At 38.8% G+C, this 15,942-nt stretch overlaps 1 protein-coding gene and 1 pseudogene across 7 annotated transcripts in view; one reads left to right on the top strand and one right to left on the bottom strand.

The window, feature by feature from the left end:
• ARFIP1 (ARF interacting protein 1) overlaps positions 1-15,942 on the top strand; it is a 79,564-nt gene that overhangs the window by 11,921 nt on the left and 51,701 nt on the right. For all 6 annotated transcript variants that reach the window (XM_080915651.1, XM_080915654.1, XM_080915650.1 and 3 more), the window contains exon 2: positions 15,790-15,891. In XM_080915651.1, coding sequence (XP_080771777.1) covers positions 15,799-15,891 — 93 coding nt within the window. In that variant the 5' untranslated portion in view covers positions 15,790-15,798. The remainder of the gene's footprint in view (positions 1-15,789; positions 15,892-15,942) is intronic.
• On the bottom strand, positions 2,274-3,077 carry LOC308419770 (large ribosomal subunit protein eL8-like; annotated as a pseudogene). The gene has a single exon. The product of its transcript is annotated as a large ribosomal subunit protein eL8-like (transcript).

The raw sequence follows: 15,942 nt of genomic DNA, 5'->3' as shown, positions 1-15,942 counted from the left end.
GTTGGATTGGTCAAGACTTATAGTATAATGCTGAATAATAGTGGTGATGGCTGAAGTTTTTGCCTTATTCTCAATATTAGTGGAAATGCCTGTTATTTCTTTATTAAATAAGATAGATATTAAGTACGATAAAGAACACATACATCTTATACTAAGACACTTTCACTTATACTTCTGTTTGAGTATTTATTTTTGAATGAATGTTCAATTTTGTCATCATAGTCTGTCTCAGTGTACATGGAAAAGACTGTGTTTACCCTGTTAAACTTAAGAGGACAATATATATTAATACATTTTTCTAATTGAATCAATCCTGTGCTCTTGGGCTAAATCCCACTCAGCCAATTTTGCATTTTTTAAAAAAGATTTATTATAAGTATACTAGCTGTCTTTAGACACACCAGAAGAGGGCATCAGATCCTATTACAGATGGTTGTGAGCCACCATGTGGTTGCTGGGATTTGAACTCAGGACCTCTGGAAGAGCAGCCAGTGCTCTTAACCGCTGAGCTGTCTCTCCAGGACTGCATTATTTTATTAATGTGATATTTGGTTCTATTTGTTAACAATAAAAATGTTCTTTCTAGTCCATTTTGAGACTAGAAACCCATTTCTTGCATGTCGTTGTCTAGCATGATGTCTTGCAATTCTCTGTCTCCCGATTAGATTGAAAGTACTTTTTGGAACCTTTGTACTTAGCTGAGCTCTTTTATGTAGTGACATTCTCCATGTGTTATTAGATACATTAGAAGCAGGAATAGCTCATTAAGCTTTATCAGATGAAATTTGAGAGTTATGTCTCATACCGCAAGCAGTCACATGAGTTACCAGGATTGAAGGTGCAAGAAGTACGAGTTCTAGTTTGCAGCTCTGCTTTGGGAGACCACAGGTTACTAACATTTGGTTTTAGACATTTGACCAGTTTTTATCTGTCAGCTCAGGTTGGCTGTCTTTTGAAGTTTCTCATACATTATATGGTTTTATAAAATTGTTTTCTTCATTCTATATAAGTGGTTTTTGATTTCTTTAGAAGCATTTACCTGTGTAATCAATAGATAATTCATATAACTCCAGATAGCTTTGTAAAACAAATTCTGATCACAAATAAGTTAATTGCTGTGCAGTATTTATAAGGATGCCAGTGGATGATGCCAGTGTTTTAACTGAATGTTTAATGTGTGCCTAACACATTTTACTTTTAGGTCTGTCTGATTGCAGCAATGATGCTTCAGCTCCCAGTACAGCTCCCAGCCACAGAAGTCCAGTCTAGAGCTGAGGTGATTGGGGTGCTTTTGTATTGCTTTGTAAGGTCAGCCCATCTTAATCAAGGCCTCAGATTGTCCAGATTGACTGATAATAAGCGCTCCTGCATAGTGACAAGATACAGTGAGTAACTTACATTTGTCTTTGGTGACCTAAAGCTTTATAAGATAGCCTCGTAGTCCAGGCTGTCCTTGAACTTGAGGTCATCCTGCTTCAGCCTCCTGAGTTGCTGATATTATGGGTGTGTGGAGGTTCTTTGTAGAGTAAGGTAACTTGGCGTTTGTGAGCTGCAGGGTCGTGGATGGTGCTCTGAGAGATGCTGAAGTAAAAATTCTCTGCTCAGTAAACAGTAAAGTTTGGATGATAGTGATCTGAAGGAAACAACTCTCAAATAATGGGTTGTTCAAAGCAAATTGTCATTAACTCCTTGTTAAGAACTCTCTGTCTTAGTCATAACCAAGTAGGCAGCATCCAGAGAGAATGCAAGAATAGTAGTTTTTTAAAGTTTTAACTGTCCATATAAGCTGAATTTACACTCTGGCTTATAGGAGTTTATAGTGTGATTTGGAATTCTTTTGTAGTCTTAAAATTTTTTTTTTAATAATGCAGATAGAGCTCTTCATGTTTTGTGGAGTAAGCCAGGCAGTCCAGTTGTACCATTCACTGAGAGACTCACAGATGCCAGGCATTGGACTAGGTTCATGCTATAATCTCCTTAGGTTTTCCTCCCAAGTTTATGTATTAAGACTTGGCATCTTGGAAGGGTTAAAAGAGTTATTAAGAACCATCACTTGAAAGTGGAAAAGATGAGACAATTTAAGCAACTAAATAAAAAACTTAAAGAAAGGAGCAAGAAGCTGGGAAACAAATGCGATATATTCCTTAAATAACAACAAAGAAGACAAGTGTTGTTTTATTGTTCTGGAATTATATCCTGAGTTCTTTTCTGCCTTTCTCTCTTTTTTTTTAATTTTGTAATTATATTTATGTACAGAACACTTAAGTGTACATTTAACCCAGTTTAGTGGTGAGTTCTTTAGCCTTTGCCTTTTCTAGCTTGGCAATTCAAGCCACAGACTTAGGACCTAGAACGTTGCCTCCCCAGTGGTGGCGGATCTCGTCATATCTGTCATTATAATTGGTCCTAATAGCTTCTACCAGCTTAGCCAGAGCACCCTTGTCTTCTGAGTTAACTTGTATGAAGGCAACAGTGGTGCATGTCTTCCTGTGGACCAGGCGCCCCAGCCTGGCCTTTCCCTTGATGATGCAGTAGGGTACCCCCATCTTTCAACACAGGGCAGGCAGGAAAACCACCAGCTCAATGGGGTCTACATCATGGCAAGTCACCACCAGCTGAGCCTTCTTGTTCTCCACCAAGGTGGTGACTGTATTGACTCCTGCTCGGAGGACAGGTGGTCTTTTAGTTGGGACATCCCCTTTGACAGCAGGTTTCTTCTCAGCACGGGTCAGAAGCCTTTGCTTCTTCTCTTGCTTTGTCTCTGGCCTGTACTTGTGGGCAAGCTTAAGCAGCTGGGTAGCTGTTAGCCTGTCCAGGGCCTGGGTGAACTGGTTAATGGCAGGAGGTACTTTGAGCCGCTTTTAGAGGATGGCTCTTTGCCACTGTAGCCTGATGTATCGGGGCCATTTGACGAAGTGTGTTAGATCTCTTTTGGGCTGGATATCCTGCCCAATGCTGAAGTTCTTGGGCCTTTTCTCAAACAAAGGATTGACCACCTTTTTGGCCTCTTGCTTCTTGACGACGGTGGGGGCTGGGGCCACCTTCTTCCCCTTGGCCTTCTTCCCTTTGGGCATCTTGCTCGGCTGGAGGAGAGACTTCTGCCTTCCTCTTAATTTAGCAGTTTTATATAACAACTTGTAATAAAACAAAGTGTACAACTAATTATTTACATTTTTCTTTTGTGTGATTCTGTGGTCTAAACAGTAAATTGAATGTAGACCTTGTGTTCAAAGTGTATGCTAATTAACTGATGAAATTTAGAAAGAAATCAAGATAATGTGCCTGTAGAGTCACACAGATTAAAGGTTGTGGCAGTTTGGAGCAGTAAGATCAGGAATGTTAGCCAGGATGGCAGCACACTCTTGAAATGTGCATAGAGTTGAGCACGTGGTGATATCCTCCCCAAAGGCCAGAGAGGAAATTGGGAAATCTGTGGAGAAAAATGTGGAGAGTGAGTTTGATTTAACGAATTTAAAGAAGTCTAATTAGCAGAAAGAAAATAATTGGAAGAATTCTAAGTGTCAAGTTGAAGATTTGGCTTTTTATTTTGTAGATAGAGACAGACATGTTGACTGTGTTTATTATTCTGTAGAATAATGTGTTACATGCCATGAAACATGACAAAAGGCTAAGAAAGTGTCAAAGAGGACTCATTTGCCAAGTTGGCCAAAGGTCTGAGGATACAGAATTTGAGTAGAAAGTTGAATGAGATGAGAGTCATTTAAAAATCTAGAGTATCTTCCAACCAGGGAAACAGCAAAAGCTAAAAGTAAGATTGGTGTGTCTGAGGAAAGGTGGAGTGCTGAGGCTGTAAATGGGTGTTACTGAGGACAGGGGAGCTATCCGCTGAGATTGTGCAGAGGAGACGTGACACTGACAGGGAGATGCTGAGTTACCAGACAAGGATTTCAACCATTGAGACAAATAAGAACATGGACAGAATTCCTATACACGTATTCAGATCCAGTAACTGTCTGGATTTAACATTATCTGTTTCCTTCCTTTATGTATAATCATAGGGTTGAGAATCCATTGAATTGAAGCCATGGAATTATCGAAATAACTTAAAGGTGAGGAGGAAAAAGGCTCTACACATGAATATTTATATCTGTGATTTAATTCTGTCTTGATTATAGTCGGATGTAAAAAACTATAGAGTGCCCACAGTAGAGGGACGGCGATGGAGAAGTTACTTTGGTAAAATCAGGCCTAATATCTCCTATATGATCTGCTTGGGAATTGTTTTGAATTCATGTGTTTGAGGATCAAAAATGTTTCTGGATATCAGTTTCACTTTTGGGGGTATATTTATTGATACATAATGATATATTTTAGGGATTGATCCTACATCTAATCACAGAATTCATTTGTGTTTCACAAAGACCTTCTACAGGCAGCCTGTGCTTTGACTAGAAGCTATCACGTGAAGTCAGTGGCACTCAGAAGCTATTTCCAACTTTAGAAACACTAGTGTTTGGGTTTCTTTTTTTTAAAATCAAGATTTATTTATTTATTTAATGTGTGTGCACTGTCGCTCTCCTCAGACACACCAGAAGGGGGCATCAGATCCCATTACAGATGGCTGTGAGCCACCATGTGGTTGCTGGGAATTGAACTCAGGACCTCTGGAAGAATAATCAGTGCTCTTAACCACTGAGCCTTCTCTCCAGCCCGGGAACACTAGAGTTGATAGAACTACTTTAGTATTATCTATTGATATGAAGGTCACTGTGATTTTAATGTATTTATGGTATATAATATTTCATATTTGATTCTCTACCACTGTTACCTGTTTGTTTGTGATGCTGGGGACTGAACTCAGGCAAATGTTCCTCCACTGAGTCACTTCCCAGCCCACATGACATCTTGGGATGTTTAATAATACCATTTTTATTATATTTTAGTTCATTTGGAACCATACTGAATTGATACTTTTTAATACGTATACTCCTTATTTTAATAGATTGTGTTTGTTTTAGTGGTGGAGGAAATTTCAGAGAGTATTTAAATTATGAACTTATTAGAATTGCTTTGTCTTTGTACAGGCAAACAAAAATCTGGATAATTTCATGTGACACAAAAGGCATTTGTACTGTTGTAATGGAACAACATATGGTTTGTCTTGAGATGTATAATTAGTCCACTAAGCACTGTGACCTCCTTCTCTAAGCCTGAACTAGAACAATTGGGCTGAAATATTTGCAGCTTCTCCTTTTGCTCTCTGCTTACTTAGTTCATTTCTTTTTATCTAAAATTGACTGAAATTAAGAATTTAATTCTATAAAACTGGTAGGAAATACAACAACTGGAAAGCAAAAAAAAAAAAAAAAACAAAAAAAAAAAAACCCCACAAAATTCAAGCCAACTGAACATAAGCATTGACCTAAACGTTGAAGTATTTTGCAGTGCTTTTTATTGCCTTTTCAGAAAACTATAAAAACACAGTCGCTCTAGGAAGCATCTGAGGAAACGTTAAGCTATTATTATACCTTTAACTCTGCTTACTTGGTGCTTAGCTAGGTTGAACAGTTACATTGGTTTGAAATTAAACTGTTAATTAAATTGTTAAATAAATAGACTGCTGTTAAACAATGATAAATGCCTTATATAGTTGGCAAGGCTGTAGATCTTTCCTAGGGAGATTCTAGGTTTTTCTAAGCATTTTTTAGAAATTAAATTTCATCATGCATAAACGTGTTTCTAATGTTTGTTTTGCTTTATTAAGTTAACTTTTGGCCTTTGGATGAACTTTGTCAATGACATTTGTCTATAACAACCTACCTAGAAGTGCTCAGTTGTCAAATCGAAACCCTTTTGTAACATCAAGATATCTATTTTCAGGATTTAGAAAAAACTCTATATGGATATTAACAAGCTGGTCTTGGCAGCTGTGAAAAGGGTGTAGACAGAGTTACTCTGTATCTTAGGGTAAAGATGAACTTAGCATTTGGTTGCCAAATTGACTAATGTAAAGAGAGTGGAGAAGTTTTGGTCTGAGAAGCAGTTGGAAAAGTGAGCGGGGGACACGCTAGGTTGTTTTCTGGATCCATACTATGTTCGTTGTGTCTGGAAAGCTTGCTAGAGAGCTGCTTGGACCATTGAAGGCATGGGCGTGTGTCCTCTTCTGCTGCCACTGCAGTGGTTGCCCTTCTGAGAAAGAGTAAATAGATGCTAACTTCAGCCTGCTAGTCTGAAGCGTTTACACACCAGGCTGTGTGCTGAGTTCCTTAACCTTGGCATTGTTGATGTACTTGGTTCGATAATTTTAATTCATCATTTAATTTCAGCCATCCTTGAAGAAATGGTATATTGTGAATACTGGGTTTGAATCCTAGTTCATCAATGGCTAGTTGACCTCAGTGGGTTTCCTAAAAACAGAAATAATGGTCCTGAGGCCCAAAGATAGTTATATGTGTTGACATACATGAAGCAGAGAGAATTCAGCCACTTCTCGTGTGAAATACACATAGAAGAGCATCTGACACACAGTTAGAACTCATTGTTAGTTCTTCTTTCAGAGCTTCATTTGCAGGAACATGTGCATCATTTAATTTAATTCTATAACCTGTGTAGCCCTCAGTGTCCTCACTGTAAGTTGAGACATCACTGTTATCTTACGGGCAGCTGTGAGTATTGAGTGAAATAATTCATGTAATGCTCTTAGTTCAGTCTGGCCTTCAGGAAATAAGGTCGCTTTAGCAGTGGCCTCTGGTGTTAGAGTAAGGAGCCTTTAAGCTAGGAATCGAGCTTCATAGCATCTGGTCTCTGGGGAGTTGATAAACCACTTCAGAGTTACCTCAGAAACATACCTAAAGATGCTGGAGGACCTTCCATTCATCTGCTGTTGAGTCTGGGGCCACTCCCACTCAGCTACTCAGAAAAAGGATGAAGCTTCCTAAAGCTTTTTTTTTTTAAAGATTTATTTATTTATTATATATGAGAACATACACCGAGAGGGAACCGCAGCTGGCCCACCAAACAAATGAACAAATGGGAAATCCATAACCCTGTCTGAAGCCTGACTTGGCAAACCAGTTATGCCTTCATTGCAGTGTCAGAGATCTGAGATGGGTAGTAGGGATTCCTTCCTCTGATTGAGTGCATCTCAAGCACTGCCATTATTTTGCTGTTTCCGTGTTAGATGCTCACTTGGAGGCGTTACTTTGGATTCTCAGGTTCTGTATTGAACGGGGTGTTTGTGTCACTTAGGCTGCTGCAGCCCTTTTTGTAGTGGTAGAGGATAGTTGTTATTTTCTTTTTATTGCTGAAACATTTTGTAAGTTGACAAACCTCTTTTGCTGCAGGGTTGTAGAGCTACAAATCAGTCCTTTATAGGTGGGCACAGTGATCAGAGTGACACCACATACCTTACTGTGGGTGGAGTTTGGACAGGAAAAATAATTCCTTTGCTATTACAAAATGGTGAGATGGGAGCTGGACATGGTCCACATCTTTAATCTCAGAAACTAGGTGGCAGAGGCAGGCAGATCTCTGAGTTCAGTACCAGCCTGGTCTACAGAGGGAGTTCCAGGACAGCCAGGGCTACGCAGAAAAACAGAACAAGAAACAGGGAAGGGAACAGTGACTTGGGACGGAGAGAGGCTCTGGGCACTGTGTTGTTTGGGGAGCCCTTGTGTGCACGTGCTCCCAGCAGCACAGTTTCTTAAACTGGAAATTCTCACGACAGCATCATGGCGGCCTTGCCTGTGTTTGGAAGTCTTTCCCATCTTCAACTGCTGTAAACCTGCCTGAAGCAACTGAGTCTGTAATGGAGAAAACTTTAAAAACTGTTTGGAGAGGAAGCAGAAAAGGAATCATTCTATAAACTCGTTATTAGTTTGAAACCACAGAAGGTTTAAGAAGTGACTAGGAGCATCGGGGAAAGTTCACAGACTGAGTATGAGGTACCCTGAGAGCAAAAGGTAATAAGTAGGGTTTGATTCTGTAGCTTTCTCATCCTTGGCCGAGGTTGAAGCTGCCTTGACTGCAAAGCCTCATGTAATAGATGGGAGAGTAGTTGAGTAAAACATTTCATATTAAGAGAGGAGTCTGGGAAACTTGAATCTCTTGTAACTAAAGAAGCTGTTTGATGGTGGGGTTAGGGAAGACCCTGAGGAACACCACCTTATAGATTACTTTGAAGAATCTGGAGAAATTGATATTGAAATAATTACTGATAGGCAGTCGGGAAGGAAGAGGGGCCTTGACTTTGCTACATTTATGACCATGATCCTGTGAATAAATTGTTTTGGAAAATATACCATCAGTGGTCATAATGCGGAAGAGAGAAAAGCATCACCTAGGCAAGCAATGCAGGACGTCTCAGGTTCTAGGAGTGGAGGCGGAGGTTTTGGGAGTTTTGTGGTGGCTGGGCAGTTTTGGACCAAGACCAGGAGGCAATCTGTGTGTGTTTGTGGGGAACGCAGGAAATGATGGATATAGAAGTGTGAATAGATTTGGGGATGGCTATAATGGCACGGACGTACCCCTGAAGGGGCCATTACAGAGGCTGACCTGATTATGGAGGAGGAAGAGGGGGATATGGGGGAGAACTGGGATATGACAACCAGGTTTGGGCAGTGCTTATGACAACCATAGAGGAGAAAACGACAGAAGTGAAAATTGCAATGATTTTGGAAACTATAACCTGCAGCCTTCTACAGTGATCCAGTGAAGATTGGAAACCTTGATGCTAGAGGGACCATGGAGGGAATGCCTGATAGAGGAAACTGTGATCCTGAGGCAGTGGAGGGAGTGTGTGTGTGTGTGTGTGTGTGTGTGTGTGTGTGTGTGTGTGTGTGTGTGTGTGTGAGAGAGAGATCTGGTGGGAGGAGCCAATATGGAGCTTCTTGCTCTTTGCTCTGGGCTTCGCTATATAAATTGGAGGGGGTAAGAGCCTGCGAAACAGAACAGCTTTAGGTTATTAAAATTACAGTGCTTGCTGGGCAATGACTGCATGCCTGAAGTTCCCAGAGACAGACCAGTCTCTCTGAAGTTTCTCTCTCTGAATTCAGTGAGTAGTGAGTTCCAGGACACAGAAATACTGTCTCCAAAAACTCAAAAAACAAATAAAAAGCATCAAAGAAACAAGGCAAAAACAAACAAACAAAACAACAAACAAGCCAACAAACCAGCAGTGCCGAGGAAACCCTTATCTCAGTTATGCACAGATACGGAGTGAGAAGGCTGAAGACACTAGAGCTTTTAAATGGCCTGGACTGTTTAATAACCTTACCTTACTATGGAGGAAGGATTGTTAAAAAGAAAGCCTTTGAAACAGCTTTTCTTTTAGACTCTTGTTTGTTTCTAGTATTTATTTGTAAGAGTATAGAAGTATTCCTTCCTTGATAAATTTATATTTGTTTCAGGTGATCCATGAAACCATTCTTTCAAAGTTTTGAAAGCTGTTAGAATCATGGTATAATAAAACATAGGGTTTTTCCTTTTAAGAAAAGGTAAGCATATATGTAGAATTAAGAAGCTGTTGTACATTTATGGCTTAATAAAACAATTCTGAAAGGAAAAAAATGGTGAAATGTGACTTTCAAAAACCTTGTTTCCCCAAAATAAATCATCAGATTATTGAATTGTGAATACACCTAAAATACACCTGTTTCAGATGTAAAGCCCAGTGAGTTTTGACAAATGCATAAGGTTGGCAGTCTCTATTCATAGTCACGGAACAGAACTTGCTCTCACCCAAACTTTCTTATGCCCTTTCGCATCAACTTACCATGCACCACCACTCTCCTGGGCAGCCACTGCTCTCCTGACAGAATAGTTTTTCTAGAATTCTGTGTAATGAACTCTTAGAACATGTAATTTTCATGCTTGTTCAGCTTTTTTACTCAACGTATTATGAGATTAATCAGGAATGGTGTGTGTTTATCACTTGGTTACTGCTTTTGATTAGTAAGGAATATTCCATGGTATGGATAGACTACAATTTATTCTATTCATTAAACTATTGGTAGGCATTTTGTTTTATTTTGGAGGTTTTATGAGTAAAGATGCCATGAAAAAATATATACAAGTGAGGATATTTGTTTTAATTTGTGTGTGTGTGTGTGTGTGTGTGTGTGTGTGTGTGTGTGTGCATGTGTGTAAAGGCTTCAGTGTAAAATAGATATTATGCACACACGGATGAACACACACTCAAACATATACAGAGTGACTTTTTCTTTCCAGTCTGTGACTTGCATGCATTTTTATTTTTTAAATAGCTTTTGGGGATTTTAGTTTCTGTTGTTACTATTGTTTTAAAGGTGTCACTGTAAAGCCCTAGCCAGCCTAATACTTACTATACAGTTAAGGCTGGCCTCTTACTCACAGAGAGTTGCCTGCCTCTGCCTCCCAATTGGTAAGCATTGATTAATATGCCAAGCTTGGAGGTTTTCGTGTTGATAAACTGCAGGGTTTAATTGTTTTTATTTAATTTATTTTTAAGCTGTGTCTATGTATAGTGCTGTGCTAAGGCTGAAGAGGGCATCAGAGTCCCCTGTAGCTGAAGTTACAGGCGCTTGTAAGCTGCCCAGTGTGGGTCCTGGGAACTGAGTTTAGGTCTTCTGTGAGAGCGTTATATACCTTAAACTAGTGAGCCATCTCTCCAGCCCATTTTAGTTTTTGCATGTAAGAAATATTTGACTATTCCAATGATATAACTCAGGATTCTTTCACTCATACCAATGATACTGCCTTCTTTCTTTATTATTATTACTACTACTACTATTATTTCTTTTTGACTCAGTCATATAATATTTACTCTTTGACTCTTGTTTTGGAAAATTAGGTCTGTCATTTATAAAAGTTTATACTGTCTTATTACTATGCAATATGCTTTTATATGACTGCACTACCATCTTTTTTGATCAATATTTGGATTGTTTAGTTCTTGGCTATTAGGATAAAGCTGCTAATGAATGCTCTTATACTTGGCTCTAATAAACATATGTATTTTCTTTCCTTAGGTATAATTCTTAAGACTAGACTTACAAGGTTATTGGATAGTTATGCATTAACTAGTATTATTACTGAATACTTTCCTAATATGATTTTATTGGGTTTTGTTTGTTGTCAGCACATTTTTGGGAGGATTTTATGTTGTTCTTTTTAAAATTAAGCTAAATAGGCAGTTTTTAATGTAAACTTTAAGTACAAAATGCACCCATTTTACGAATACAGTTACTTTGAACATTGGGTAACACTTGGTTTTGTAAGCCTGTGTTGTGGCCTTTGTAATGCAACTGTAATGCTATCTGTCATGTTGAACAAGGCAGCTTTATAATCTGTCCAGTATGAAGTTCTACACACTCTGGCTCAAGGAGAAGCAAAGTTCCGGCTGAAAGTGCAGCATTAAGGTTCCTGGCCGTCCATAGGGCACCTCAGTGGCGCATCACTAATTGTCATCTCCCTGGAATGGTTAAAAACTCCCCAGGCTGAGAATCCATGGCTTTCTGAGGCCTTGCTGTACACTATAAAAGTGTATTAATTATATGCCCTAACTTTATTCCATTGAAAGAACTCAAGAATCTAGTTCCTGTAGTTGGAGACATGGCTCATTGGCTACAAGCACTGTTGTTCTTGCAGAAGGCCCAAATTTGGGGCTCACAACCATTGTAACTCTAGTAGTATGTGCCATCTACTCTTTCTCTTACCAGGAGTTAATTCAGCGGTGGTAGACAGCAAATATGCTGGCCTGCAGAAGTTAATTATCAAAGTTTAAAGAGTTTGTAAGCCAGCTATTATTTCTTAAGTTTTAACAGTATGAATTTAAAATTAGGGTCTGGAGAGATGGCTCATTGATTAACATTTGCTGAGTTCAGTTCTCAGTACCCACAATAGATGGCCAAAAGCTACCCGTAATTCCAGACCCAGGTGATCTGATTCTTTCTTTAGGCCTCCATGGGTACCATCTATGTGTGGCACACATGCACACAGAACTACACATAGATAAAAAATAGAAATGATTCTTTAAATTTACAACTAAATAAACATGTTTTTAAAGCAAAGGTAACACAGAACTTAGTGGTTCCTAAATATTTTCTATTATATGTGCTCAAGTTATTTATGTTACGATATTTCAATAGTAGAAATGCTATGTTGTATTGTACTAAACATTTATTTTTGCTCTGAATTTAGTGATATCATATCAGAAGCTTGAGGAATCAGCCTCAGTCAGTGTGGATACCATAAAAATAAACATCAACAATCCAATAAGATTGGGTTTATTTTGGCGTATTTTTCAAGGAGGTGTTCACTGTGGTGGAAGGAGTGACAGTGCTGGCCACCCTGTGTCTGTGGTCAGGAGGCAGAGTGACCATTGCTCAGCTCATTTTATCCTTTTCAGCTCAAGAGTGGTGATCAGCTTTCTCATGCTTGGCTCAGTTCACCTAATCTAGATAAACTCTTGAGCACATGCCCAGAGGATTGACTACCAGTCAAGTTAACTATCACAGTGGGCAAATTCTCTGTCTGCCACTGAGTGGTCACCCATCCCAGGGACTCGCCTTTTGTTTTGCTTTTTTTCTTTTTCCTGTCACTGAGACTTTCAATATTGAAAATGTTCATTTTTGGTCAGGTATCATAGCGCATGCCTGTTATCCCAGCACTTGGAGATGGCCGAAGATACTTAGAAATCATCCTCAGTCTGAGGTCTGGGAGCTCTTGTTTCACCTCACACAAGCAAACAACAGGAAAGAGGAACCACAATAGCAGCAATAAGTGTTCATTTTAATCGAAAACAGTAGCTTCTAGGTCTTCATTAGTTTCAACATCTCAGACTAGATTAGATTTCCCTGGGGATATTTTTTTTTCTTGGAATTTTCTTGGTTTTATGTTTTGGCTTGTATTCTTGTGAACTGTGGTGGAGTGGAACTTTTGGAAAGGATTAGAAAGATTAGGAAGTATAGCCTCGTGAGAGGAAGTGTCTCACTGGGGCTGGACATTGAGGTTTCAGAAGCCCATATCAGGTCCAGTGTTTCTCTGACTGTAGTCAGGGTGTAGGTCTCATACTTTCTAGCTCCATGTCTGCTTCTGTGTTGCCATGGTCCCCAATGTGCTAACAATAGCTAACCCTGTGCAACTGTAAGCAAGACCCTAATTACATTTCTAAGACATGCTTTGGTCATGGTGTCTCTTCACAGCAATAGAACAGTGACTGAGGTAGGAACATTGAGATATGGAGAGTCCAGTCTGTTAGTTTTTCCTCGGATATTTCCTTTGTTTAGTGGGTAATTTTCTCAACAGGGCTTGCATTACAAACTGTTTCTTGGTTGTGATTCTTCTATCTAGACCTTTTCTTTTTGGTTGTGTTTCTTTGGGTCTTTCAATTCCAACAAAATTTATGGGTTGGAGATGTAGGTAGACAGAATTTGAGGTGACCTTAGTAGATATGTCCTTTCCTGGATTCTCTTTCTCTTCCTCCTTTTCTTAACTTTCCATTAATTTAGAAAGGCCAGCTCTTTCTGCATGTTCTCAGCCAAAAGTAAGGAGATTATCCAGATTTTGTATTTGAGATTCTGTGGGATTTATGTGTACAGATATATGCATAGAGATAGAGAGAGACAGGCAGATGGACTTTTCTGTTCTTTTTCTGTGTAAAACACCATTTGTTGGCCAAATGATGCCACATGATGATGAGTGGATTCTAACTAGGCCTGAGGTCCCACCATATCACAGTCATACCACCCATGTTTCCAGATGTATGCTTCAAAGTACAGTCAGAGCATAAGGGCTATTGTCTCTGAGTAGTCTGTTCATGCTGATTGGGGAAAGGAAGCTATGCTGCCACAACTTGGGAGACAGCAGGAAGTTTAGGCCTTTGGGTGACATCTGTGAATGTTGGGTTACCATGAAGGTCATTTGATAAGCAAAGCATAGAGGAATCCTTTTCCTGCTGTTTAAGGGGTCAGACAACATTAGAGGCTGGAGCTGGGTCATTCCATCATTGGATTGGTTATTTATTGCTCAGGGCCATCTGTGCTTTAATAGACGGGGGTCAGCTGTAGGTGATTGATGCTGGTGTGCACATATGGGAAGGTGCAGAGTAGATGTTTGGGAGGAACCGTCGTCTTTGGTGAGCGATGAGAGAAACGATGAGCTGGTTGTAGGTGGAAAGAGGCAATAGCCTCTCAAGGATATTTTCATGGAGTTTCCCTCCAGTTCAAGTTGCGTCAGCAACTTCCACGCAACTGGACAACTGAGGATAAGCTCCTTTAGGTTGGTGATGTCCTAGAAAACAGGACTCTTGCAGTTGAGAGCTCAATAGGGTTTTTTGGTTTGATTTTTCAAGACAGGGTATCTGTGCAGCTCTGGGAGTCCTGGAACATACCTTGTAAACCAGACTGGCCTTGGAACTTAGAGAACCACCTGCTTCTGCCTCCCGCGTGCTGGGACTAAAGGACCAACCAGCTAAGCCCAGAAGTTTTTTGTTTGTTTTTGTTTTTGTAATCTCTTTCTAAAAAATTCTTTCAGAGAATACTCAGTGATTTTCTTTTTCCGGTGTTAATGATCAAATCCAGAGTCTTGCTAATAAGTTTTTTAATTACATTTTTGATTTAGGTCTATAGGTTAACTGTACATGTATACACATAGTTATAATTAGTTGCTCATTATGGGTTTGGTAACCACAGTGTAAGTGAGACAGTAGCTAGACTCAGGTATCCGCAGTAAAAGATGTCCATTGGAAGTTACTGATCTGTCCCTGACAAGTACTTATCCCAGGGTCATTATTTTAGTGGCTATCCTTGTTAAAATATAAAGAATAAGTAACACTTTAAAGGACATCAGAGACTAACAAACAGTGAGGAGGAAAGACAGTCATTAATTATCAATGGAAAGTTGAATAAACTTGGTTTACTTTAAAGGGTTTAAAAATTTAAAGTTGGCGAAAGTAATTTTTAAGGCTCTGTATAAAATTCTCACATTAATTTGTCAGAAAAACCTTAAAATCATTGCTGAAGTACAACTTTTAACAGTAATAATTGATATTCTATTATTGTTTCATCTCTGAAAAGTTATACTTATAGGGTTATAAAATTAAGGAGTATGTTTTTTTAACTACTGCTCTGCTTTCTGAACTAGAGGATAAAACTTCAGTTCTTCTGGTTCACATATTTAAAACTTTTGTTATATTTAGAAATTTTTTTTCTGTAGACAGAAGCTTGCTTATTTTGAAGTCCATTAAATAGGACAAGTAGATCCTTTGGAATAAGTTATACACCAAGCATGGCTTTCTGAAGTATTTCTACTATTTGAGTGGTGATCTACCATAATTCTAAGAGGCAAGGAGGATGGCTTGCTGTTTGTTTTTTGTTTTTTTTTTTTAAAAACTTTTCTTTGTTTTTTAAAAATTTATTTACTTTATTTATAAGTACACTGTAGCTGTCTTCAGACACACCAGAAGAGGGCGTCTGATCCCATTATAGATGGTTGTGAGCCACCATGTGGTTGATGGGAATTGAACTCAGGACCTCTGGAAGAACAGTCAGTGCTCTTAACCACTGAGCCATCTCTCCAACCCCTGTAACTTTTCTGTAAACCAAGAAATTTAGATTGAGTGTAAAGAAAGAATCTAAGTACATTTATTTTATTGTATTGCCATAATGGTGAATATGTATAAAATAATATGTGGATAATATATCAAGTCATAAAAATGTTAGATTGGTAGATAGTAAGTGTATGTAAATAAGTCTTAAAAAATGTGCCTTTTATGGTTTCACAGTAGTATGACTTATTCTCTTCTGTTTAAAAAAAAAAAAAAACAAAACTTTTTTTTTTCTTCAAATTTAGGTGTCTGCCATGGCTCAAGAGTCTCCCAAAAATTCTGCAGCAGAAATTCCAGTAACGAGTAATGGAGAAGTTGACGATGCCCATGAACATGGCTATAACAGGGTAAGAACACTTTACTTTTTCTTAATGCAAAAAATTATAGCAAAGTTTTAC

Source organism: Micromys minutus (assembly GCF_963924665.1).
Source record: "Micromys minutus genome assembly, chromosome: 4".
NCBI lineage: Eukaryota > Metazoa > Chordata > Mammalia > Rodentia > Muridae > Micromys > Micromys minutus.
The sequence above is the reverse complement of the archived record's forward strand: the minus strand, read 5'-3'. Positions and strand labels throughout refer to the sequence as shown.